The sequence below is a fragment of the Prionailurus bengalensis genome (assembly GCF_016509475.1).
Source record: "Prionailurus bengalensis isolate Pbe53 chromosome B2 unlocalized genomic scaffold, Fcat_Pben_1.1_paternal_pri B2_random_Un_scaffold_46, whole genome shotgun sequence".
NCBI classification, from domain to species: Eukaryota; Metazoa; Chordata; class Mammalia; order Carnivora; family Felidae; genus Prionailurus; species Prionailurus bengalensis.
The window spans coordinates 838362-863517 of NW_025091153.1; the positions used below are offsets into that span (position 1 = coordinate 838362).

The following is a 25156-nucleotide window of genomic DNA, read 5'->3' on the forward strand; positions in this document are numbered from 1 at the left end:
TTGCGGGTGATAAATCCACTTAGTCTCTTTAATATTCTTTCAGAAATTCACACACACACTCACGCACAAATCAGAACAAGGTAGGGACTGCCGAGGGGAGCGGGGAACGGGGCTGGCTCCTCCTGACGTTGGGAGGTCCTACCCTGGGTTACCTTCTGCCCGGCTGCCCACTGATTGGAATAGGTGGAAGGGAATATTTACAGAGAACGGGGACGTTCGTCATCCCAGGGTGAAAGGTCCTAAACTGGGAACCTCCGAAATCTCATTCCAAAATTACCAAAAGTAGAGGTTCTGGGATTAGCAAGAAAATAGTAAGAGACCTGGGTGGAGAAGACAAAACTGTACCACCAAAAATGAGAGAGCGTGGGGGCGTGACTACCTCGGGGCTAGGTCCCCGAGCCAGGAGAAGGGGAGGAGTGTGTCAGTCTGGGGGCGAGGCCTAGCGCCACAACCCAATCACCGGACGCAATCACCTCGCGGGGAAGGAAAAGAAGGCGGAGCCTGCCGCCCTGGAGGCGGGGTTTTGACAGAGCCAGGGCGGAGCCTATAGAGGAGGCGGGGCTTTGGGGACCGGTCTCCCAGCTGCGAGCGGAGACCCAAGGAGCTCCGCTGGGGTCGCTGCATTTAGAGGCGGCGGGGTACTGGAGTGACTGAGGGCCCGGCATTTGGCGGGGATCCCGGAAAGTGGCATCCCTGGGGGGGGGGGGTTTCGGGGTTCCTGAGGAACTGGATTCGGAGCGTGCCCGCAAGGCGAGAGGTTCCGTGGAGGCAGAGTTTAGGATGTAACGAAATTCGGTGGCCCCAGAGGCATGTGTGCGGGGCACCCACTGGATCCGCTGCGTGGCTGCAGAACGCGCTTGGGAGGTTGAGGGGCGCGGGGCGGGGCCAGGCCGGGTGCGTCCTTACGGATCCCAGTAGTTCTCATGGTGCTGAGCGGCAATGATGATGACTACGGTGAGGATGGTACAGAGCACCATGGCTGCGATGCCCACCGCTAGGGAGATGAAGGAGAAGTTCCGGGCCTCGCGGGAAGCGATCTCGGCAGACACCATGTCTCCGCGGGCCAAGGCCGTGCGCACCTGCGGGAGACGGGCGGAAGAAAGCTGATCAGAGCTGCTGCTCCCTCTGAGATGCTTCCCAGAACATTCGGCACTCCCTTGGAATAAGAAAAACCGGGTGAGGGCTCCCTTCCCAGATGCCCGCCCTCTGCCCCACTTCCACCTGCACTGCCTTGAAGATGGCGATGATGCCCGTAGGCCAGAAGCAACAGATGGTGGTCAGCACCGCGATGGGCATGTAGTCGTGCGGCGGGCGCCTCGGCTCTAGCAGGGCCAGCCCTGGGGCCTGGGGCGGCGGGGGGAGCGTGGAGGTTACTCCCGTCCCCCCGGGGTCCCGCCTGTATAGGGCTGTGTAGAGAAGGTTGGGGGGAGAGAATGTCATTCCCATCGTCTCTGAGCCCACCAACATTCTGTGTCTGGCACGATGGTTTTTAAAGTACAATTCTTGCACGTTGCTTCTCAGAGAAACTTATCATCCACGACCCTTCCAGGACACCCATAAATTCCACTAGGTTCTTCTCTCTTCACTGCTGTCATTAACCCTATATTCTTGGTGATCTCCACACTCCCTCTCCCAAGGTATGGCCGCACCAGGGCTGCCCTGGCCTCACTTCAGACCTCGTTTCTTCTCTCCAAATATCTGCCAGGCCTTCCCTATTCAGTCAGTTCCAGGTTTACTCTCCCTCATCCTCCTCCATGGTTCCCAGGTTTCTTCTCCCCCTCTCTCCAGGCTGTTTCCTTCTTTCAAACCTCCTCTGGACTTCTAGGCTCCCTTCCCCTTCTCTGACCCCAAATGACAACCAGACCCTTCCACCCCCCCCCCCCATCCCCATTCCCAAGCCTTTCCTAGTCCCTCCTCTCTCTAGGCCTTGTCCTAGGAACGCCGCCTGGTCCCAGGCCCTGTTTCTCTATCTCACTAGCCCCCTGTGTGTCCCCACCCCTTCCTCCCAGGCCCCATCTGCCCTGTACTCACCGTGCCCACTGGGTAGACCGGCACGTAGGCAGTGCAAGGCTGCAGCTGTAAGGGGTAGCCGGGGGCTACATAGCCCCCCAGTGGCAGCGTGCCTACCGCCCCCGTGTGCGTGGGCACTACGAAGCCCGGAGCCTGGGCCGTATGGGAGGGAGCCGGCGGGGGTGGGGCGGCGGCGGCCGGCGGCGGCGGGGGCAGTGGGCCCTCGAAGCGAGTCTCCTGCAGGTAAGGGTCGGGTGGCATGCGGGGCAAGGTAGCGCAGCCGGGTGGGGGCGCCCCGGCGGCCGGGCCAGGTGGAGCGTGGTGTGGCGGTCGTGGCAGGGTGGCGGAGGATGAGGGACCGCGCTGACCAGTGGCCACGGAAGAAGCCAGGCCGCCTGCCCCCAAGCGCGGGAGGGTGGCGGTCCCGGACTGGTGGTAGTGGTGGTGGTGGTGATGGTGAGAGGAAGGGGCTGCCTGTGGGGGTGGGGCAGGGGGCTCGGCCGGGGGCTGGGGGGCATTATAGGGTGGTGGAGAGGTGTGAGGGACTGAGTCTGAGAGGCCTGGGGGCAGTGAGCACAGGAGAGGGTATGGGGAGAGAGGCAAGACAGGCAGAGAAGAGATAAGGGGGTAGGGGGAGACACAGGGCCAGGGATGGAGAAAGATAATGGGAGAGACAGAGGAGATGGGTGAGAAGCCATCTCTTGGTCTTAGGGGCAGGAAAGGGGTTGTATCTAAGCCATCTGCCCACCCCCCTTGTTTCTTTCAATCTAGTTTTGAAGTGGAAACCCTCCTCTGCTCATCTCCCCCTTCAGCAACGGTGCCCACAGCTTTCACCTGCACACCCAAGCTATGGCTGCCTTGGGCTTGCCCATCTGAGCTAGTCCTGTGTGTGCACGTGTGTAGACATGCAACACTGTGTTAACATGTGCTCAATTCAACAGTTGTATAAACACATGAAGGATGACATATTCCACTCTGTCTTCTTGCACTGGGGATGGGTGCCCTAGCCTCTCTGGGAATCTCAGCACCTCATTTAGGGCAGATGAACAAGGGTCTTCTGGATTCTACTCCCCTGACAACCTCTATCTCATCATGTTTTTATTATTTCCCCACTGGATGTCTCCATGTGAGCCAGTGTCATCTGTCCATCTGTCACTCCCAATGATGCTATCCCTGCAGTACCTGGATGATGCTAAGCCACTCTTGTACTTCCTTCACCCTTTCAACCTGTCCCCTTTCCATGTTGTTGGCAAGGGGACAAGGCTGAGATTGGAAGGAGAGGAAGGAGGGGAATACAGAAAGAGAAAGGGATGGGGGGGTTGAGAGCTGGACCCAAATGAAATGAAATAGAATCGCCGCCCCCCCCCAACGGAGGGGTGAGGGAGGGGGTTGGGGCCAAGGATGGGGGGAGAGTCTGGAGATGGTGGAAAGGGCAGGAGGTTTTGTTGTTGTTTTTTACCTGACTTTTCCGATGACATGCCTGTGGTGTCGCTGGGACAGGGTGTCTGCAGCGGGAGTTGGGGTCCCTGGCTGGCGTCAGAGTCTTGGTGTGCGGATTGCGCAGCCGGTGGCGGGCGGCAGCACAGAGATGGAGAGATGAAGACAGCGGCGGGGGGCGGAGGGAGAGCCGGGAAGGGGGGGGGAGCTTAAAGGGGCCGAGGAGAGGGAGGGGGAGAGTTTCCGAGGTACCCTCACTAGGTCTCTCCTCCTCTCACCCCAGCATTCAGGCCCCCAGTTTGGGCTCCCTTGGAGTTGTCATGGAAACAGGGAGGCGAGCAAGACCAGGCAAGGCGGGTGGGACTAAGGGAAGGAGGGAGTGGGGGGGGGGGGGGAGGGGGGAGAACTCTCTAGAGTCTTCCCCTCCAAGACTGGCTACAGTGATTATACTGTGGGAGGAAGTGAGCAGGTGCTCGGTGGATTCAATACCCCAGTCCCCACCGGATCTGGTTCACCCTAGTCAGATGTCCCCCTCCTCAGCTTCCCTCAGAGTCCCTGCAAGTTCTCAGGACCTTCTCCCCAATGCTTGGCCTTAGCTGCCCCCACTTTAAGAAAGATAACTGCGTGAGAGAGAACTGCAGAGTTGAGACCCGCGATGACCTGAAAGAGTTCCCAGGGTTATGGTCTGGGTGAATTGCAGGTAAAATGGGGGGCTTGGGTCTAGAGTATTTCTACGGGAGTTGGACCTGCGGTTGGGGGGGTGGGGGTGGGAGAAGGACAGAGAGTAAGTTTGGGGGATAATATATGCTCTTTTCCCACTTGATTATCGGGCTTCTTAGAGTTCCTGGGCCCCTCAGTGTTCAGATCCATTTTTTAAAATCCCACCCATCCACCCACCACCTCTGCCAAGACGCAACGCCACCTCCTGAGTCGACGGGAGTGCGAGGTTCAGGGCACAGCAGTAATTGCAGTCTTGTATTTGTTCATTGTATCTTGGGGGCACGTATATGGGGAGGGGAGGTGAAGACAGGCCGTCTACCGAGACTTACAGGAGTTGGGCTTTTTGCGAAAACGCAGTCGGGGACCCTCCCCTACCTCCACCTTCAGATTAGTACTGCCCAACCCCCACCCGAGGCAGTCGCTCTCCCGGGCTGTGTCCTCGCCCTCGCGTCCAAGTGGAGCCTACAGAGCTCCAGACATTTAGGTCACGGCCCCAAGCTGGTTGTTCCAGTTTCCAAGGCGTTTGCCTGAGCCCCCGACCCCCCACTGCCACCCCATCCTCACACTACACAACTCGGGGCACAGATTGGTTTTATTGAGAGACTTTAGACCGGCAAAGACCTTGTGAACAGGAGGGATTCAGACAAGCTTCGAAATCCTTTTCTCGACGGAAGCGTCTTTAAATGCTAAGCAAAAGCCCACCTAGGTATCGGGTAGGAATCAAGGCGGAGTTGCAGGACTTCTGGAACTCGGAAGTCTGGAAGGGGTTCGAAGGTCTGCGTCGGGAGCCGCACACAGGAACTCCCGGCTAAAGGCCGATTGTGGGGGTCTCTCAAGTTGAAAGACTGGTGGAAACCACGCACGCGTGAGTCAGCGCTGCCCCAGGGGCCCTCCGCCCCTTGGAGGTGGGTCGTGTACTAGGAGTGGAGTAGAGTAGGCCAGGAGAAACTGGGCCAGGCTGCACTTTTAGCTCGAGGGGCCTCGAGGACTCTTCGCGTCTCTGGAGACAAGGGCACTACACGCACTTCATAATGAAGAGTTGTAAGACGCTGACCTGGGGCCTGCCGGCGGGCGGGTGGGGATGGGGAGGGGTCCGCTTGGGCTGGCTTCAGCCCTGATCCGGTGGCCTGAGACGAAATGCGGAGGACTGCTTTTCCGCAGCGCCCTCCCACCTCCCGCGGGGGCAGGGGAACTTCGCGTTCCGCAGCGGAGCCGGACGCCTGAATTGGGAAGTGGGGCGAATCGAGACCAGGAATTCGGACCCTGGTATCGCTGGTGCCTGGCAGGGCCAGAACTGGCCTTCTCACGATTCCCAGGATTTGTTTGATGCTTCTTCCTCTCCCCACCAGTCTAAAATGGATCGCTCTGTCTTTTTCCTCCCCCCGCTCGCGGAGTGCAGTGGAATGTTCCATTGCCCCTCCAGTCCTGGGCCTGCGTTACAGGGGACGCGGGCACGGTTGCCAGGGAAAGCCCCGGACGTGACGGCGAAGCGCGACCCCTTGCAGCCTCCCCTCTCCCATCCGTCATTCCCCTGCGCGAGCTCTCTTCACAGCCTTCCCCTCCCCCCACCTTGCGGGTTCCAGTCTAGGGAGAAGTAAACAGCTGGCGGAGCCAGGCTCACGGACCTAGGCCAGGTGGGAGCTTGCATTCTCCAGAAGCCTGCGCTGCTGCTCGGGGGTCTTTCTTGCAAAACCCAGGGTCGTGCATGGCTGGGATGATGCATTAAGAAGATCCTCGGCCTAGGGCCCGAGTCCCCGTAGAGTTGGGGGCGGGGCTTCGGGTGCGCGTCCGTGCGCAAATGTGTAGGGGTGTGTGTTTCCCCACAACCTTGAAGTAAGTTAAAAGTAGGCTGTTTTGTGACCTGAACCTAGTGTGAGCACGGGCGGGGAGGGGGATCTTGATGCCAGGCGTCTGCTTCGAGGGGAGGGTATGTTGTCATCTCTCTCACAGGCCCTCATCGCCCCCTTCTTAGGCGGGAGCATGCTGGGGCTCAGGGGGCTGCGGCTGCCCCCGGCGGGGATCCTGCTTCTGTTGCCGTTCCTGTCGCTGCTGCTGCTGCCCGCAGCCCCCGCGCCCCATCGCGCTCCCTACAAGCCGGTCATCGTGGTGCACGGGCTCTTTGACAGCTCGTACAGCTTCCGCCACCTGCTGGAATATATCAACGAGGTCTGGTAGGGGACACCCTGTTGTGGGGCGTTGGAGGCGTCTGTAGTGGCTGGGGAAAGAGAATGGGGAACCGAAAGTTGCCATTCTGGGCCTGCTCAGTTCCTGGAGGAGCTGGTGCTGGCGTTGGGAGATCGGGGGATGAGATCCCTGGTTCTAGCAGGGCACAATTAGGCATGTGGACACTGCCCAGGGGGGCGGTGTGGAGGGGCTCCACAGTCCATCCCCTGTTGCAGCATTGCCCCCTTCCCACAGACACACCCCGGGACTGTGGTGACAGTGCTCGATCTCTTCGATGGGAGAGAGAGCTTGCGACCCTTGTGGGAACAGGTGCAAGGGTTCGGAGAGGCTGTGGCCCCCATCATGGCAAAGGCCCCTCAAGGGGTGCATCTCATCTGCTACTCGCAGGGTAGGCGCCCTCCCCCTCCCAACTCCTAAGCCCTCTCTGAGGCTTGATCTTTATCTGAGGGACACATTCTAGTGTCCCCTTTTCTGAACCACATTCTTCCAGCCCTGGTACCTGAGCCCTACTTTTCTGACTTCCTTCAGCACTTGGGTCTTATCTCTGTGTCCTGAGTGGGAGGGAGGCTCCCTGCACTGCTGTCCCCTTTTGCCATTACCCATGGTTCTTGGAAATAAGGGATAATGGGGAAGTAAAAAACACCCTACAGTTAGAGTCAGAAGACCCAGAATCTAATCTGGCTCTGTCACTTACATGATGTATATAGCCTTTTGCCACAGGGTGTGCCTGTTTTCTCTGGGCCTCAGTCTCCTTGTGTACATTGTGGTGGGTGGAGGGGGGTGCCTAGTGGAGAGGCTGTTGGCCTGGCTGTCCCTGAGTCCCTGTCCAATGTGGTATTCTGCCTCCAGGGGGCCTGGTGTGCCGGGCGCTGCTCTCTGTCATGGATGAGCACAATGTGGATTCTTTCATCTCTCTCTCCTCTCCACAAATGGGACAGTATGGAGGTGAGCGGGGATCATGAGGTCAAAGGGCGCCCCGAGTTTTGAGGACACAAAGGTTTGGGGCCACTTGATACTGCTGTTCTCTTGCCAGATACAGACTATTTGAAGTGGCTCTTCCCTACCTCCATGAGGTCTAACCTCTATCGGATCTGCTATAGCCCCTGGGGCCAGGAATTCTCCATCTGCAACTACTGGCACGGTGAGTAGGGGATGCCAAACGGGATTCCATGAGAGGGCGCCCTGGAGGGTAGGGCCGGCTGCTCCCACCTGTACCATAACCAACAGCAGTGATGATGAAGATAACTTCATGTAATGAGCACTTACTGTGTGAACAGTCGCTGTTCAGAATGCTTTATGTGTGTTACCTTATCACCTCAGAGTATAGTCTGGTGCAGAGATCACAAGCCAGATAGTACATAATTTTGGTTTAGCAGGCCATATGGTCTCTGTCGCAAATACAATTCTGCCACAGTAGTTTGAAAGCAACCATACACCATATGTAAATGCATGTATCTGTGTTCCAAAAAACTTTATTTATACAGGTAAGCAGTGGGCTGGGTTTGGCCCATGGTCCATAGTTTGCAAACACCTAGTGTAGTTTTTAAGACCATGGATGCTGGGTCCAGACTACTTGTGTTTGAAGCTTGACCCTGTCGGGTGACTGTGGACAAGTTACTTAACCTTACTGTGGCTGTTTTCCTTATCTGTAAAATAATAATCTAGTATCTACCCTATAGGTGGTTGTGAAGATTGAATAAATTAACAAATGTAATGTACTTTGAACAGTATCTGACATAGTAAGTGCTGGACAAAGGTGTTTGGTATCGTGTTTACAATTATTATTATTGTTGATACTATTCACCTTACCTGCTATTGTAGTCTCCTGGTCGTTTTTTCAGACTCTGATCTTGCTTCTTTTCCCTGCTTCTCTTTCTAACTGCTGTTTGTACCTAGACCCCCACCACGATGACTTGTACCTCAACGCCAGCAGCTTTCTGGCCCTGATCAATGGGGAAAGAGATCATCCCAATGCCACTGGTGAGACTCTAGGCTCCTGCCTGGGTCCCGTTTTCTGCTTCTCCAACCCCCTGTGTTTCCCTCTCCAACCTGGCCTGACCCCTGTGACTGACTCAGGCTCTTTTCTTCCCACCCTTCAGCATGGAGGAAGAACTTTCTTCGTGTGGGCCGCCTGGTGCTGATTGGGGGCCCTGATGATGGTGTTATTACCCCCTGGCAGTCCAGGTAATATGGGACTGTGTGGCCCAAAGATTGGCTAAGGATACCCCTTAGCCCCCAACAATTAATCTCCTGCCTGAAACTGGCCTGTACCTCCCACTGGTCAGCTAATGCTCCCATCCTCCATATATCCTGTCACTCAACAACAAAACCTGGGAGTCATTCCTCAATGCCTTGTATCTAGCCCGTCAGACTCTACTTCCCCTCCATCCCTAAACCCCTGCTTTGTAAAAACTTTTAACTTTGAAATAATTACAGATTCATAGGAAGTTGCAAAGATAGTTTAGAGAGGTCCTACATAGGTATCTTTTGCCCGGTTCCCCCAGTGATTGCATCCTATGTAACTACAGCACACTATCAAAACCAGGAAATCGTCATTGGTAGGATGTGTGTGTATAATTCCATGCCACGTTTCCTTCCACCTCTTTTATATACCTGGACTTTTGTAATAGCCTCCAGCCTTATCTCCTCCATCCGATTCCTCAGGAAAATCTATGGCTCCATTGTGCTATGTGTGGGCCTCTGCTGCAATTCATCATGAGTGATCTGAAATGTCACCTAAGCTCCTTTAGTCATTCAACAAATATTTATTGAGCACTGTATATATGCCCAGGCCCTGTTCTGGGCCATTGGGATGCAGCGGTGAATGAAAGAGAAGTCCCCGCTCTTACGTAGTTTAATGTCTAGTGTGGGAGACAGAAAAATAGATGCAAATATGTATGTCAGGTGGTGATGAGACAGGCAGGGGAAGGGATTAGAGGGTGACTGGACCCTATGTCAGATAGTGGCCAGATAAGTTCTGGAAGACTTGTCATGGGAGTAGAAACTTAAGGAAGTGAGGGAAGGAGCTGTGCAACAATCTGGGTGGGGGGGGGACGACTCAGGGAAAAGGAGTGGCACCTACAGAGGTCCTGGGGCTGGTGTGAGGAATAGGGTCGCCAGTGTGGCTAGAGCCCAGGGAGCCGGGAAGAGGGTGGGAGAGGAGATGAAAGAGGTAGCAGGGAGCCAGTAATATTGACCCTTTGTAGGGCAAAGTAAGGCCCTTGTATTTTATTTTTGTTTTTTCCTAAAATATACAGAACATAAAATTTACCATTTTAAGTGTGCAGTGCAGCGGCAATGAAGCACATTGGCATTCTTGTGTAACCATCACCACCATCCATATTCAGAACTTTTTTTTTCTTCCCAAACTGAAACTCCATAGCCATTAAACAAGAACTCCCCATCCCTGCCTCCCCCCAGCTCCTGGCAACCATGGCCCTTGATTTTTTAATCTGAGTGAGATGAAAAAGGCATTGGAGGGTTTTAAGTGAAGGAGTCCTGTTCCTTATAATAGCAAGGGTTGGGATTTATTCTATCTCATTTTACATCTATGACCCTCTGAAGATTGTAATAGCTCACAGTTATATAGTACCTTTTATGTCCCAAGGCACAATTCTAAGTACTTTTCAAATAAATCTCCTTTAATCCTCCTTTGACATATAAGGAGACAGGGTTCATGGTAATTACTATTATCCTTGTTTAACATGTAAGGAAACTTAGGTGCAAGGAGCTTAAATAACTTGTCTCCATTCATAGAGTTAGTAACTGGTGAAGTCAGGCTATCTAACTTAATCAGGGTGTTTCACTTCCTCTCTGAAAAGGAAGTATTCTTAAATAGGACAAAGAGGATAAGTAATATGCTCAACCACATACATTTGGGAGTGTGTGGCAGAGCTGGAGTTCCATCCAGGTCTGTGTGCCCCTACTGCTCTCCTATACCTGATGAAATCCAGCCCCTCCATGTGGTCTTCAGGCCCCCAACCCAGCTCCTCCATGTGCCCAGCTGGGCCTCACCTCTGTACCTTTGCTCCTGCTCTTCTGTTTGCTGGGGGGATCAGCCTTCCCTAGTGGAGAATACCTCACTGGGAAGGCTTTGTTGGTGCTCTAAAACCAGCGGGGTGGTCTTTTTTTGTTCCCATTGTCCCTTGGACTTAGCACTATTAACGTTTGTTGTTCATGGTCAGTGCCCACTCACTGCCCATGCCAATTAAATATTACTTTTCAAAATTTTAAGAATTTTTTATTTTGAAATAACTTCATACTTAATAAGTTGCTTAAGTATTACAAAACAATTGTGTATACTCTTCACCTAGATTTTCTAAAGGTTACCATTTTGCCATGTTTATGTCCTCATTCTTTCTTCCCTCTAAATATGTATACGGGGGTATAGGTGTGTTTGTGAACCATTTGAGAGTAGGTTGTAGACATGATATCTCTTTACTCCTAAAACTTCAGTGTGTCAGTGTCTGTTTTGTGTATACAGGACTTCTCTTTACATATCCACAATATAATTATCAAAGTCAGGAAGTTAACATCAATAAGATACTCTATAGACCTTATTCAAATATTTTCCAGTTGTCCTCATAGGGGAAAAAAAAAATGCAGTGCAAGATCTAACCTGGGATCATGTGTTGCATTTACTTGTCCGTGTCTCTTTAGTCTCTCTCTCTCTCTCTCTCTCTCTTTTTTTTTTCCCCCTGGGATATTTCCTCTGTCTTCGTCCATTACATTGATATTTTTGAACTATTTTGTAGAATGTCCCTCAGTTTGGGTTTGTTGGCTGTTTCCTCATGATTAGATTCAGGTTTGCATTTTTGATGGGACTCTGTAGAAGCAACGCTGTAGCCTCTGTGTCACCTTGTGAGGTACATGATATCCACTTGAATATTGTGAGTGTCTTCCTTGCTGCCTATCTCCCAATAGGCCATGAGTTCCTGAGGTCCCTCCCCTAGCCTACCTTGATTTTCTCCCGCTCTCCTGATAACCTCCTCCCCTACCCGCCCTCAATCTCTTTGTAGCTTCTTTGGTTTCTATGATGCAAATGAGACGGTCTTGGAGATGGAGGAGCAACCGGTGAGCCCCCTGGGATGACTTCCCCTTTCTTCTGGCACAGCCCCACCTCAGTCTGTAGCCCTCCCTGCCACTGACCCCTTGAGCTGAAGGGTTCACCCTGTGGGGAGGGGACCTGGGACACCAGGAGGAGCTCACTTTGTTTCTCCTTTTATGACTCTTGAACCCACCTTGAAGGTTTATCTGCGGGATTCTTTTGGGTTGAAGACTCTCTTGGCTCGGGGAGCCATAGTGAGGTGTCCGATGGCTGGGATCTCCCATACGGCCTGGCACTCCAACCGTACCCTTTATGAGACCTGCATTGAACCTTGGCTCTCCTGAGGATGTCCTCAGGGATCCCTCAGGAACTTCCCAGCCCAGAGACCAAGCGGTGGCCTTGGAAAGCAGATGTCAGCTCCGGTGTGCCTGCAACCACCCCATTGTTCCCACACTGCCCCCACCAACCAGGGCTCCCAGGACTCCCTTCCTGTGCTCCTCTGTAGATGACAAATCCTGGTCTCCCCCACCCTCATGTCTGGGGTTTGCTCCATGCTCTCACTCTCCCGAGGCCAACGCCGAGGTCGGGAAAAGAGAAACCAGGTTTTTATCTCGTGGCTGCTCCTGCTGCTGTGGCTGCTCTGTCTCTGGCTGTATAGGAGAACCCAGCCCCTGCCCACTACAGGGGTCTCCTTCTAGGCCACTCAGGACATTTTTAGCTCCTGTTCTCCCCATGTTCCCTTTTCCCTTTTTCTCAGCCCTCCCAACTCCCAGGAAGGACTACCCATGAGAGTGGGGTTCTGAGGCTCCCCTATGGGGACAGTTCCGTTCTTGAAATGTCAGTGTTGGGGAATATCTATGGCCTGTGAGGCCCATCTCAGGTTTGGGGATCCCCCAGTCCCTCTGTTCAGTGTTGGGGTACCCCCTGGGAGCCTAGTGTCTTTGAGGCCCCAGCCCCTTTTAGCTACCATTGAATGGGTGTTAACCCTGTATTTATGGAAATAAAAGTCCATTTCCTCAGTGTGGTTTGGCTCCTTTCCAGGTGAGGGGGACCTGGCTCCCCAAGGAGGGTGGGGATGGAGAGCCTGAGGTCTGGGTGCCCGGATGCCTGGTGTGGGGTGGGACCCCCTTGGTGTTTCCGCTCTCTAAATGCCCATTCTGTGTGGGTTCCTGATTCTCTGTGGGTTCTTTCCTGCAGAGGACAATTCTCTTCCTGTTCCAGCCTAAGCCTGGGGGGCTGAGCCCAGGGCTTCAGTGGTTTGTGCCCTAGCCTCATGGGTGGAATGTGTCTGCCACCCCCAGGCTAGACGAGGGGGCTAAGGGTCAGGGTGGGCATTTGTTGCACCCCTTTTCGACCTTTGTAGGCCTGAGTTGGGTGAGGGGCTGGACAATGAGCCTCCTCTTCCTTAAAAGAAGGAATTTTGGTGGAGACAATAGGGCCCTGTCTGCTCTGGTATGGGGGGGGGGGGTGGCTGACTCAACTCTGCCCCCCACCCCCAGGCCCTAACAAATGTCATCATCAAATGGGGGCAATTTCCCCTTAGTGCCATGGGCTTCCCACCCACCTCCCTTGTCCCTTTGTGACGATTTGCCCTCCTTTCTTTCCTCATTGAATCTTGCCTCTTCTCCCATGACCTGACCCTGCTTTTCTCTGCCAGCTCTCTCTCCCTGTTCCTCAGTTCTCCCCGAGTCTGTGTTGGGTTGAGGGGTGTGTCAAGAGCCAGGGGTACTGGTGGTGTTACAGAGCTGGTAGCCTCTGCTGATCTGGGGAGTCCAGAAATAAGGGGGTTCGAAGAGTTTGGAATTTACTTCTAGGGGGCCCTTTGCTGGGGTGGTGGTGAAGGTAGTGGGACTTAGACCCCATGGAGCTGATCAAGCAGGAGCTGTGAAGGAGGCTTGTGGGAGGGGGCAGGGATGGGAGGATTCTGTCTGGCCCAGCCCCTCCTCTCCTTTCCAGCCTGCCCAACCCGCCCACCAGTCTGAGCTGCTGTTGCTGAGGCTGGTCTGCTGGAAGTCTCCGGGAGAGAGGGAAAGACAGGTGGGGAGACAGTGTCAACAGGGAATGAGCCTTAGCGTGAGTGTGAGTTGGGGAGTGTGGTAGGAGTGAGGGTGTGGGTATGTGGGGTAGTAGGAATGTGTTTAAGGTGCAGTTTCCAGGTACATGGGTTTGTGTGCAGGGTGTGAGGGGGTGTAATGGTGAATATCTGAGACTTTGAAGGTAGAAAAATTAAGATAGAAGAGGGTTTGTTACAGATAGGAAGGTTATGGGCAGAGTGTGTGTGTAGAGAAGATGGACGGAGTGTGTTGGGGTGTGCAATTGCATGATGCATGCTTGGACCATGCTGTGCTGGATGAAGGGGTTGTGTTAAATGTACACGCAGGTGTAGACAATCCTGGTGGCTAGTGCAAATGTGTACAAGTGAACGTACTAACTCCCTTAGAGGGCACTAGCAGACTGCTTTTGGAGGGGCTGGAGCTGGAAAAGTTATGGGAGAGGGGAATGGCCTCCATTAACCTCTTCTTGCCTGCAGCCTGCAGTTTGGAGTCAAGGAGAATCATGGGGTCCAGGGATGAACCGTGCAGTCTCTTAGGCGGACTCTCATTCCTCCTGCTACTGATGTCAGTCCAGGGGGCCAAGGGTGGATCCCTCAAAGAGAGGTGATGACAGGGGGGCGGGTCCAGGGGTGAGGTCTTCAGAAAACCTGCTGGGGGTGGGGCGTCAACAGGTGACAAAACCATGAAGTTTAGAATGGGGGTGAGGTGGTCACCTCCAGGGAGGGCAGGGCCTCAGTGGAGACTTAAGGGAAATGGGACTCCTGACTGCTCCCAGGTCACTGAATGTGTCTTACCTTCTCTGGCATGGGTGCAGCCAGGGGGTCTGCTCCAGGCAGATGCTCGTGGTCCCCCTCCATTACAACGAGTCCTACAGCCAACCAGTGTATAAGCCCTACCTGACCGTGTGTGATGGAAGACGCATCTGCAGCACCTACAGGTGAGGGATAGGGAGGCTGGACTCTGGAGTCTTTCAAGAAGAAATTCAAGAACCCAGACCAAAACCCATAAAGCAATGTTCAGAGCCGGGTCTATGTTCCAGGACCACATACCGTGTGGCGTGGAGGGAGGTGAGGAGGGAGGTGCCGCAGACCCACGTCGTGTGCTGCCAGGGCTGGAAGAAGCGGCATCCAGGGGCCCTCACCTGTGATGGTGAGACTGGGTCTTCCCAGGCCTGGGGTCAGGGTGCCCCGCAGGGCTGGGGAGGCAGGCAGTGGGTCTGGTTTTGAACCACCCTTCTGTGCCCACAGCCATTTGTGCCAAGCCGTGTCAGAACCGAGGCGTCTGCGTTAGGCCAGAGCAGTGCGAGTGCGCCCCAGGCTGGGGTGGGAAGCACTGTCATGTGGGTGAGTCAACTCGCCCTGCACCCCCATACAGTGGCACCAGGACCTCATACCTTTGGGGTGCCAGCTCGCCCCACCCTTCAGCCCCCATCTTCTCTCCCATAATTAGACGTGGATGAATGTAGGACTGGTGTTGCCCTCTGCTCGCACCGTTGCCTCAATACCGCAGGCAGCTTCACTTGTGGCTGTCCTCAAGGCCTGGTGCTGGGTCTGGACAGGCGTACCTGCACAGAGGGCGCCCCGGAGCCCCCAACTGGTGCCAACATCCTCAGTGTGGCAGGTGAGTGGGAGCATGGGTGGCAGTGAGGGCCTGCACTCAACTGGGCAGTGGGTCATGTCCTCTTTTGTCCCAGTTCGGGAAGCAGAACAAGATGAGCATGCGCTGAGACAGGAGATTTGGGAGCTTCAAGGGCGCCTGGAGCGGCTGGAGCAGGTGAATGTTGGTGCCTGGGTCCAACCCCTCTTGGCAGGGTGTGCTCCACCCCCAACACTCTGAAGCGTCTCTTCCTTTGTAGTGGGCAGGTCAGGCCGGGGCCTGGGTCCGAGCCATGCTGCCCATGCCACCTGAAGAGCTACAGCCGGAACAGGTGGCAGAGCTATGGGGCCGTGGCGACAGGATCGAGTCTCTCAGCGACCAAGTGCTGCTGCTGGAGGAGAGGCTAGGTGCCTGTAAGTCCTCATGCCCTTCTCTGCTTGAATCCCCATCCCCATTAGCTGCTCCCAGCTCTCCCGGACACCCTTCCCTGGTTCACTTTTCTCTTTTCCCCAAACCCTTCCCCAACACTCAGTCTCCGCATACTGTCCTCAGATACCCATATTTCACCCCCTCTTCTGGTACCCTGTCCCCAGTCCACTTATTGCTGGGTGAGAGTGTCTCCAGTGCCCTGGCAGCCCCAGAAGTCCACAGCCAATGTGTCTGCCTCCTTGTCATTCACCAGGCTCCTGTGAGGACAACAGCCTGGGCCCAGGCCTCAATCTCAATCGGCGGCCAATAAGGAACCCCTCCAGAGCTCCTGCCCCCTAATTTATACAGAAACTGGCCCCACTAATCCTCTGGGATTGGCCAGCTGGGGAAGCGAAGATAAGGTTATCTGCCACTAAGGAGCAATGAGTGACGGAAACTTACGAGAGCTGAAGGAAGGGGGAAAGATGGGTGCCTTGGGCCCACCCCTGAGTCTTCTGGCTGGGGGAGGTGGCCTAGGCGAGAACCACTTCAATGCCTTAACAAATGCAGCCAGAAAGTGCCCAGATCTCTCTCTCTCTCTCTCAATCTTTATTCTCGGGTTTCTTGCTGTTATCCAGATAATTAATAAAAACCACACAAAACTGGGTCCCACCCTCTCTTTTTGCTCCCAGCCCACCTGCCCAGTTGTGGGCACAGGTCTGGGGTGGGAGGCAGGAGTGGCTAATGCCACAGGGAGGAAATGAAAACTGGCTCAGAGAGGGGAAGCCTCAAAAGAAAGAGAAATAAATTAAAAGCCCTCCCATCCCCTCCAGCCAGGGTTCAGTTCCTTTCCCCAACTTCCCAGGGAGCAGAAGTGAGTGCAGCACCTAATGTCTGCCTCTTCCCCTTGTGTCTGGTTAGAATGGTACAGCCGGGCTGCAGGGGACTGGGTTGGGGCCAGGACCACTGAAGAACTGTACCACAGGGATGGGGGGAAGCAGAAATGTGGAGACCAAACTGGCATCTAGGAGTATGCTCACCCCTGGGCACCTGGGTATGGGCAGGATGAAACCTCTGAGTGAGAAGAGTCCAGCCTCCACTGATAGGAGGCTCCATGGGAGGGAGGGTGAGGGTGCTGAGGAGTGTTCCCAGGATAAGCCAGGAATGTTCCAGGCATTGCTTCCAGCCACAGTGTGAGGAGTCCTCACAAACGGATAAGTCCACTGAATCCATGGACTTGTGGTAGGGTATTGTTCCATAGAATGGATGAGTCCACTGGCCAATGTGGGGTGGAGAGGGAGAGAAGATCACAAAAGAAGAGGGTCCCCTGGGGAAAGGATGGTGTGTTCCCACCCTTGTGTGGGTGAGCCACTGGAGATGAGGGGGAGGCAACCGTCCCAAAGACAAGATGGCACAGGAGGTGGGTGGGGGTCAGAGTGGAGACTGCACCGAGGCAAGAGAGTCCATGGGGGGAACTGGGAAGGGGCAAGGAGTGGTGCTATATCCACATTCACTTCAGAAATTGAAGATTCCAAAGAGGAGAACAGTGGGGAGAGGAGAAACAAGGAAGTGGGCTTGGCCCTGCTTCAGGGCCCACTGGGTTGGTAGGTGTGGGAGGAACATGGGGGTAGATGGGAAGGGAGCTCAGAGCCGGGCGTCGCCCACCCCTCCAGGCTTCTTCAGACAGTCACCACCGCCCCGGCCATCAGTGGAGATTTCCCGGAAAACGGTGAGCATGGAGTGCCGGACTCTGTCAGCCAGAGCTGGGACGTCATCTGGTGTCAGCCCTTCTGTGGGCACTGGGGGCAGCACCCGTACCTGACATCGCCCTGGGAGGGGGTGAGCACCATCATGGGCTGTCTACCTAGGCCTTTGCTCACAGGCAGGGCCCAGTTCCTGAGCTCTCCTGTTACTCCCTCCCCAACCTTTCAGTTCTCTTCCCCCTACCCTGGACAATTGCCCCTCTGCTTGCCAGCTGCTATCTGTTTTAAGGCCCTCTTGCACAAAACCTTCCCAGTCCGGACACCTCCTTAGCACCCTTCCAGCCCCCATCATCTAGGATTAACTTTCACTGCCAAGTGTTATTACAGCTTTGCACACACAGGTCTTATCTTTCCCTCTGGGCAGTAATGGCCCCTGTTGGAGGGATCAAGTGTTACCCATGTAGCAGGGTATGGTGGGCGCTTAATAAATATTTATTAGTTGATGTGGGGTCACTGGATGATCCTTTGGACATCTCAGTTCTGACACTGACCAATCCTCCTGTCTCATGGGGATGTCCACTCTCTCTCTCCCATGGCCTTTCTAGCCACCCCCAGCCCCAGATCTACTCAGAGCCCTCACCCGAAGTGAAGCGACGCTCCTTCTTGCAATAGAAGTCTTGATAGGAGGACATGACAATGGGGACAATGGGAACCTGGGGAAAGGGAAAAGCAAACAGCCCACAGTTCCCTTCCAAGGCCCCCATGACAAACCTCTGCCAAGAAAGAAAAGAATGGTGGAAGCTGGGGGCTCAGTAGCAGAGGGGGAAATAGTAATTACCTGGGCCTGTACTGCAAGGTGGAAGGCGCCACGTTTGAAGGGCAGCATGGAGCCATTGTGGTTTCTCGTGCCCTCTGGAAAAACCCAGACCCGCACCTGAGGAAGACAGAGGTCAAGAAGACATACACAGAGGGGTCCGAAAACGGTCATGAGGCTGTAATGGACCTTTGAGGGCCGCTGGCCCTGCTCTACTCCCCAGTGTTGCCACCCCCCTTTGCCACAGGGGACTCACGTCCTGGGTGAGCAGGGTCTGGGCAACTTCAGACATGACACTGATGGCATCCCCAGTGCGCTTCCGGTCGATGAAGATGACTCCTGCCAGCCAGCAGGCCAGTCCAGCAGAGCCAGCCCACAGCAGCTCACGCTTGGCAATGGGCACACAGCGGCCTGGCAGTACCTCCATCATCCCTAAGGCAAAGGTCAGGGGTGGGAGTGAAGATCAGGGTAGAGGTAAAGTGTCATGGGAAACAGGCCATCCCCCACATTCTTAAGGACGGAGATGGGGGAGAGGGGGCGGGAAGCCCTGAGGAGGATGGGGTGATTAAGTACATATTAGCCTACTTATGAGGGTAAGAAGGACTGGGGGAAAGGGAAAGGGAACAACGTCCAGACGAAGGGGAGTTGCGGACCCCTAGCGGAAGAGAGTCTGGGGAAAGGGGAAGGGCATAACTGGGGGAGGTATGCCCTACGAGGGGTCTCACCAAGCAGGTCGAGTGAGCTCTGGTGGTTGGAGACCACGACGTAGGGCTGTGAGGGAGGGAAGTGGTGGGCCCCACGCACCTCCACTCGGATCCCATACAGGTATTTGATGTGGAGCAGCATCAGACGCAAGATCCTGTGGGGTCACGGCAAGGGGTTCCAGCAGGACCCACTGATGTCCATCAGCATGCCTCACCCGCCCCCTGCCACTGCCTTTCTGGGCATCTGCAGTTCTCTCTCCTTCCTTGTCCCTGGGCCCTCTCCATCTTCCTTACACATCCCACAACCTCCCCACCCACTGCTCACTTCGGACTCTTAGGTTCTCTCATCACCCAAAACCCCTTGGCCCTCACTTCATGTTCTCAACGTTGCGTCCTCGCACAGCACACACAGGGATGGCGAGCACCGCCAGGAAGAGGATCCAGCCATTGTAGAAGGCCATCTTGAAGAAGTATTTGGCACTGGGGCTGCAGAACCACAGGGTGGGCAGCAGGAAGAGCAGCAGCAGGAAGAGCAGCAGCAGCACAGGCCATATCCCCGGCCACAACTCCATTCTGGCCACCTGCAGGGGACAGGCAAGAGACAGTGGGCCTCGTTCCTGGAGGGGAGTGGGACGGGCAAGGCACAGAAGGCATGGTTTGGGGAGCTAGGAGGGCAAGGGCCAGAGACACAGGATGGGGTCAGGGCTCCCATCAAAACCTGCCCAGACAGCCTCTCTAGGATGGGGGCGGTGGGAACAGGAGCTCGGGACTGCTCACCCAGCCCTCTCTCAGAAACCTCCAGAAATATTCACAAAGACAAGAGACATGACACATGAACACCCACAACTCACAGACATGTGATAATAGGACAACAATAACAATAACAAACACTTGTAGCTGGTAAGGGTCTTAGGATGGTCTATACCTGTCTAATACAGTAGCCACCAGCCACATATGGCTACCGAGCACTGGAAATGTGGCCTAGTTTGAACTGAATTGTGCTGGAAGTGTAAAATATGTATCAGATTTCAGACTTTGAATGAAAAACAGAATGTCAAATATCCCATTAGTAATCTTTTGTATTGATTACATTTTGAAATCAACCTTTCTGGATACTGAATTCAACAGAATATATTATTAAAATTAATTCCACCTTGTTACTTTTTATGTCTTGATGTATCTTCCAGAAAATTAAAAATTACACTGTGGCTTTTATTATATATCTGTTGGATTAGGGTTGATCTATAGACTATGTTAACCTTAAATATGAACCACATAATTTACATTTTTCGGAGATAGGCCCAGAGAGGTTGAAGAACTTACCTGTGGTGATATGGCTCCTAAGAGGCACTTCCTAGTTGAAACCTAAGTGGCTTGTGTTCCTAACCACAGTTATGCTGCGGCCAGTTTGTATGCACACAGGTGGACACACAGCAGACAGCAAATACAGTGAAAGGCACAAAACACCCACAGACATTCTCAAGGGCAGACTGGCAAGAATAAAGGCTCTGTCACTAACAAAAACAAAAACACACAGTCATACGAAGACTGACCCACTGACACACACATGCAAACTTACAATCACACCCAGTACCAGATAAAGGAAAGTAAATGCATAACTAGAAAAATCCCTCTCCACCAAGGTGTCCAACCTCCCTCCCCTTCCTGTTTCCAGATAAACCCATGGACATACCAGGAGTTGCTGCCTCTATCAATCCTGCCTCCGCAGGCAGGCAAACAAACCCTTACTCCTCCTTCTTTCCCTTCCAGGGACACCGGAGGCGACCTGGTCAGGCAGGTATATAATATGTTAAGGCCTGACCAAATGAAAGAAAGAGGGGAGAGAGTAAAAGCGACTCACACCATCTGCCCTGGGAGAGGAAAGTGTTGAGGAGGAAGAGGTGCAGGCACACAGAACCTGCCTTTTAGGTTCTTCCTCCTTCCTCCACTCTGTCCTACTGCTGGGGGCAGGGTCACAAGTCACAAAAAGGTGTTCAGGCAAATACCTGTCACTTTCAGCAAAGCTACAGTCACTGTCTTCTAATGACAGGAAGGACTGTGTTCAAAGGTAAAGGCCATTGCCAACCAGTGAAGGTTCAGAAGCAATAGAGGAAACAGGAGACTCTGCCAACTCTAAAGCTGTAGGCCTTGATTTGCTCTATCCCACTGCCCTTGTAAGTCTGGACCAGCATTTCTCTCCCCTGGACTATTTGCGACAGGTTCCTAACTCTGCTCCTCCAATTCGTCATCCACATGGCAACCACAGAGATTTTTCTGTAACACAAATCTGAGCATTTCTCCGTCTTCTAAAAGGCCCTTTCGACAAGTTGACTTCTGCTTACATCTTTGGCCACATGCCCACAAGAGTCCTTTTTGCTCCAAATTGATTTACTTCAGTTCTTCAGACACACCATGATCTTTCATGCTTCTGTGCTGTGAACAGGCTGGTCCCTTTGGCTGGAATGCCCTTCTGCCTTTCACTTGCCTGACCCAGCTCAGCGTCACACTTTGGAAGTCTTCTTGAACCCCTCCTGGCCTGAGTTTTCATTACACTTTTATCTTGATCACTGGTTCTCAAAGTGTAGAAATACATATTCTTGGACCTCACCCCAGATCTCCTGAATCAAATTCTGGGCCTTAGGCCCAAGAATAGGTATTTTAACTCCCCCAAGTGAGGGACAGCCCTCCAAGTGAGTCTGATGTGCACATCAGTTTGAGAACCACTGATCTTGACACCACAGTGTAAGTAACTGCTCATTTTTGTTTCCTTCCCCAGTCTGTAAGCAGCCTGAGGGCAGGAACTCTGTCATTTCCCCAATACCCAGGACAGAAGGAGGAGATAGTGCTCAATAAACATGCTGAACAGATTATAACGCTGTATACACAGCCTGTCATAATTAATGACAGAGCCAATCATGAATCAGATAGCTACACTCTTGAGGACTATTAACTATGAAAAGAAAAGTCATCAATAAAGCAATGAACACAACAAAAAGCCTAACAGTAACCTACTGTGAATATACACATACACTATATGGTCACACTGAGGGAGGCAACAACAATCAAGATGGTACATCCCATCTCACACAAAAGAGAAACATACAGAATGGGGATTAACATGCCACCAGGGAAAGATGCTGCTGTCATCAAATACATGCCAACAGTGCAAAAAGAGTGAGGGACAGATAATGTGCACAGCAGGGTTGACCTGAGGCATGCATTGAGCTCCATGAACACAGACTGTACACAGCCACGAGAGAGATAATGTATGTGAAAAGACATAGACGAGGAAGGTCAGCAAGGTAAGGCATATGGGAATGGTTCTCTGGGGACATGGAGGCCCAGTTACCTTTCTCTCTAGTACGTGACATTAAGTGACCCTCTCCGGAGCAGAAATGTCAGAAGATTTATAAGCACTGTGAAGTGCCATATGGGTTAATGGGCATATGACTCACAAAATATACTGTCAATAAAATTATTAAATAAATAGAATGTGTAACTAGAAGCACACATGCTGCGGTCATGTCACATCAGCGTATCATGTGAAGGAGCATGCGTATGTGCGGTGTAAACCGTGACTGGGAAAACATGCAGCAAACAGGCCAATCCGATCACATCATGAGTGTGCACTAGTGAACTAAACCACAGGATACCACACATGAAGACTTGCATACGACAGGATCATGGACATAACATACGAACCAAAACAAGGAAGGTATAACCTTTACACGCAAAAAGTAAACACGCAAAAGCATAAAATGTGCAAGAAACATGAAACCACATAATAGATGCAATATATAAAAACTCACACATTTGAACAATGTCAAGACTGGACATGAGATATGGACATAAGATATGAGAATGGGCAATTCTGATGGAAAATAACACATCATCTCTCCACAGTCCATGGATAGCATAGGGAGAAGCTAGCCGCACATAAGCCATTAAACATGTCAAAGGCACACAGATTCAGTGTAGAAAACATGGCCCCCCACAAAGCATCTGTGTGTCAGTAAGGATCTAGCCCAGTGTGGATGGCCACTGAGAAAGGTCCTGTGCCTAGATGGAAACAGAGGTGTCTGAGGGCATTCCTAGGAAGCAAATTCTGCTGGGGGAAGGAGGGCAATAAACCGCCTTCTCCCGGCCACAACCCCCCAAGAGTCATGTGGGGCTAAAGGGCAGGAAAAGGAATTGGGGAAGGTGTCGGGAATTCCCTCTTCAGGGCCCTGTCCACACCCCCATGCCAAATTCGAGGGGTCTCCGCCGTGTCTCTTCCATCCTTCCTCCCTCTCAGGGCCCCTCTCCTTTCCCCAGCAACCCTCTCCCCAGTCCGCCTCCCAGACCCAATCTCTCCCCCATCCCCTCCTCCAAGTCCCTCTCGGCACCCTCCTCCCGCCTCCTCCCATCCCATTCCCGCCCCCACCTCAGTGGGGTGGGGGGCCCGGGGGGCTGGCCCCCTCCCCAGCCAGGCTGCGGCAGCGGTGGTGGCGGGTGGCTGTCTCTGCCTCGGTCGGGGTGTCGGTGCCAAGGGGGCGACAGGATTTGGGGGTGTCCTAGCCCCGGCCGATGGAGGGGAGGTGAGAGTGGGAGGCTGGGCCCATTGCGGTAGGAATGGTGGGGGGGTTGTCCCCCCAGCTCCCTCCCTCCCTCCCTTCCTGCTGTCTCTCTGAGGGCTGGGGCTGCTGTTGCCGCTATCCCCCCCTACCCCTCCCCAACGCCTGCCGGTTTCCGGGGCTGGCCAGGAAGTAGAGGGCGGTGATGGGCGGCCTGTTTTGCCAATCGACTCCCAGGGACCCACGCATCTTTTCGCCGCATCGACCAGTGGGCTCTTGGTAGCTCCGCCCCGCGAGCGCTCCGCTGGGCTCTGCCTCCGCCTCTGGCCTTCTCTGGCTCCAGCTGCATCCTTTTTTTCCTCCAATTCCCTTTCAGCACACACGGCTCGTGTGTCCCTTGGTGCTGTATTCCTTCCTTTGCCCATTCCTTCTTCATCAGGTCTCCTCTTCCTGGAAATTTCACTGGGTTTCTTCCTTTCTCCTTAACTCCCTTATCCGCTGTTTATTCCCTCCAACTCTTCTCCAAAAACCTCTTTCCTGTCCCCCATTCATTTCCAGGTAGTTTCAAGCACCTACTAAATGCCAAGCACTGAGTTCTTCACCTGTCTTCTCTCAAGGGCCCCATCTCACCTCACCTGGCCCTCCAGCTCTCTACCGGTTCTCTTTGACCTTTGCTCTCCCCACCCCTTCCCGCATTAGCTCCCAGCATCCCGGCTCCCTCTTCCAGACGCCTCTCTGGTCTTTAAAGAGAAGGGATACTTACTTTCAGGCCTTCTCCCTGCCCCTGTCCTCCCATGCTCTTTATTTAACCTCAGTACTTTTTCTTTTCTAGTTCCTTCCTATCCGTCTCCCTAGTCACTGAGGCGGTGTGAGACAGCCTCCCTCCCCAACACAGAGTCTGGGTGCATCTTTTCTTCCAATGAAAACTGGGTATTAGGGTTGCTTTTTTAAAAAAAATGAGAAAGAATGCTAGATTACTCTGGGATGAGCATGCCTCCTTAATTTTGTAGCCATGTATCTGTTCCCTCTCCAGTCCTCGATATCCTCTTTCCCATACTTCCACATCCCTTTACCAGGATCATCCATCACTCCTCTCCTTGTTTCCACCTCTCTGTAACTTTTTTCCTGAACCTTGACAGGCCTCCGGTACTTTAACCTCCCCCGCCCTCCTCTAGGGAACTCCCAACTTCTCACCATGGCTCACTTGAGTCACGTGGGACCTTTTAGCTGGGTGTTGCTGTACTGCCCTCAGCCTGTGTCTGTCCCCGCTGCCAGACACACCTTCGCCCTGCTTGAATTTACTCTCCCTGAGGTAGAGGATGCAAAGAACACTGGGAGTGGGAAGGCTGTTACCTAGTTCTGCTCCTTGGGCCACAGTGAGGGTCACTGACTGTAGAAAAGACCCAAACTCGTACAATATGCCCAAGCTCTGAAGCACCTTGCCCAAGTGCCAGGGGTCCAACCCTGGAGGAAGACCCCAGTTCTGCGGGACACATTATAGGACGGAAGGGGCGGGCCTAACCTCATTCCGCCTCGGGTCGCCCAAAAAGGGGCGTGCCTTGCCCCCTCGGTACCCACTCACAAAGAGGGTTTAAAACCTGCTTTTAAGGTTTAAAACGGGAGTCGAGGTTAACTCTGTCATACTGTGTCACATTAAAAAGGTGTGGGCCTTTAGTTCTGTTCTGCAAATCACCTAAGGAGGAGCGGGCTGAGTCCTCCAGCCGAGGGAGATGGGCTAACACGAGCTCCGCAAATATGTGTTCGCACAATCCAAACGTCGAGCTGATCCCAGTTCTGCTCCCTTCTTCACTAAAAGGGAGGGGCGAAGCCAAGCTCTGCTCTCTACGTCACCGAAGGAGGCCGGAGCCATTTTGAACCCTGAGACCCTAGTACTTGCTCTCTTGCCGAGCTCTTCGCCGTCTTTTC

General features: G+C 53.6%; 4 protein-coding genes and 1 long non-coding RNA gene across 8 annotated transcripts; 2 read left to right on the forward strand and 3 right to left on the reverse strand.

The window, feature by feature from the left end:
- PRRT1 (proline rich transmembrane protein 1) lies at nucleotides 1-3610 on the reverse strand. Its single transcript, XM_043571829.1, is given in 5 exon segments — nucleotides 1-1079; nucleotides 1222-1391; nucleotides 1394-1406; nucleotides 2032-2570; nucleotides 3470-3610. Coding segments are annotated over 5 exon segments (918 nt in total). The 5' UTR covers nucleotides 3489-3610; the 3' UTR covers nucleotides 1-902.
- A 1133-nt stretch (nucleotides 3611-4743) lies between these two features.
- Nucleotides 4744-6141, reverse strand: LOC122478252. Its single transcript, XR_006295924.1, has 2 exons — nucleotides 5793-6141; nucleotides 4744-5387 (listed from the first exon to the last, which is right to left on the reverse strand). It is a non-coding gene; the product is annotated as an uncharacterized LOC122478252 (long non-coding RNA).
- Nucleotides 5046-12417, forward strand: PPT2 (palmitoyl-protein thioesterase 2). Its single transcript, XM_043571828.1, has 9 exons — nucleotides 5046-5208; nucleotides 6140-6333; nucleotides 6586-6739; nucleotides 7201-7296; nucleotides 7385-7492; nucleotides 8248-8331; nucleotides 8451-8535; nucleotides 11370-11424; nucleotides 11599-12417. The coding sequence occupies exons 1-9, from the start codon at nucleotides 5199-5201 to the stop codon at nucleotides 11740-11742; spliced, it is 930 nt and encodes a 309-aa protein (XP_043427763.1). The 5' UTR covers nucleotides 5046-5198; the 3' UTR covers nucleotides 11743-12417.
- A 120-nt stretch (nucleotides 12418-12537) lies between these two features.
- Nucleotides 12538-16123, forward strand: EGFL8 (EGF like domain multiple 8). 2 transcript variants are annotated; one of them, XM_043571832.1, is made up of 9 exons: nucleotides 12538-13477; nucleotides 13929-14055; nucleotides 14267-14389; nucleotides 14492-14601; nucleotides 14700-14795; nucleotides 14902-15072; nucleotides 15146-15225; nucleotides 15308-15461; nucleotides 15731-16123. In XM_043571832.1, exons 2-9 carry the CDS (start codon nucleotides 13955-13957, stop codon nucleotides 15814-15816), a joined length of 921 nt encoding a protein of 306 aa, XP_043427767.1. In that variant the 5' UTR covers nucleotides 12538-13477; nucleotides 13929-13954; the 3' UTR covers nucleotides 15817-16123. The 2 variants fall into 2 exon arrangements, with proteins under 2 accessions (XP_043427767.1, XP_043427766.1); XM_043571831.1 differs by having other exon boundaries at nucleotides 12538-13435.
- Nucleotides 16043-25096, reverse strand: AGPAT1 (1-acylglycerol-3-phosphate O-acyltransferase 1). Of its 3 annotated transcripts, none has more exons than XM_043571827.1 (7): nucleotides 24924-25096; nucleotides 19050-19258; nucleotides 18699-18832; nucleotides 18230-18405; nucleotides 17998-18093; nucleotides 17800-17872; nucleotides 16043-17285 (listed from the first exon to the last, which is right to left on the reverse strand). In XM_043571827.1, exons 2-7 carry the CDS (start codon nucleotides 19247-19249, stop codon nucleotides 17101-17103), a joined length of 864 nt encoding a protein of 287 aa, XP_043427762.1. In that variant the 5' UTR covers nucleotides 19250-19258; nucleotides 24924-25096; the 3' UTR covers nucleotides 16043-17100. The 3 variants fall into 3 exon arrangements, with proteins under 3 accessions (XP_043427762.1, XP_043427760.1, XP_043427761.1); XM_043571825.1 differs by lacking the exon at nucleotides 24924-25096 and adding an exon at nucleotides 23101-23394; XM_043571826.1 differs by lacking the exon at nucleotides 24924-25096 and adding an exon at nucleotides 23101-23366 and having other exon boundaries at nucleotides 17059-17285; nucleotides 17800-17853.
- Between the last annotated feature and the right edge of the window lie 60 nt (nucleotides 25097-25156).

Bases quoted from the DNA above. Each gene is read 5' to 3' on its own strand.
- PPT2 (XM_043571828.1), top strand. The intron at 7,493-8,247 runs GTGAGTAGGGGA...GTTTGTACCTAG, and splicing joins CATCTGCAACTACTGGCACG to ACCCCCACCACGATGACTTG. The intron at 11,425-11,598 runs GTGAGCCCCCTG...CCCACCTTGAAG, and splicing joins TGGAGATGGAGGAGCAACCG to GTTTATCTGCGGGATTCTTT.
- EGFL8 (XM_043571832.1), top strand. From the start codon at position 13,955: ATGGGGTCCAGGGATGAACCGTGCAGTCTCTTAGGCGGACTCTCATTC. The intron at 14,390-14,491 runs GTGAGGGATAGG...TCTATGTTCCAG, and splicing joins CGCATCTGCAGCACCTACAG to GACCACATACCGTGTGGCGT. The intron at 15,073-15,145 runs GTGAGTGGGAGC...CTTTTGTCCCAG, and splicing joins CAACATCCTCAGTGTGGCAG to TTCGGGAAGCAGAACAAGAT.
- AGPAT1 (XM_043571827.1), bottom strand. From the start codon at position 19,249: ATGGAGTTGTGGCCGGGGATATGGCCTGTGCTGCTGCTGCTCTTCCTG. The intron at 18,406-18,698 runs GTGAGACCCCTC...CCTTTGCCTTAG, and splicing joins GAGCTCACTCGACCTGCTTG to GGATGATGGAGGTACTGCCA. The intron at 17,873-17,997 runs GTAATTACTATT...CCCTTTCCCCAG, and splicing joins ACCTTGCAGTACAGGCCCAG to GTTCCCATTGTCCCCATTGT.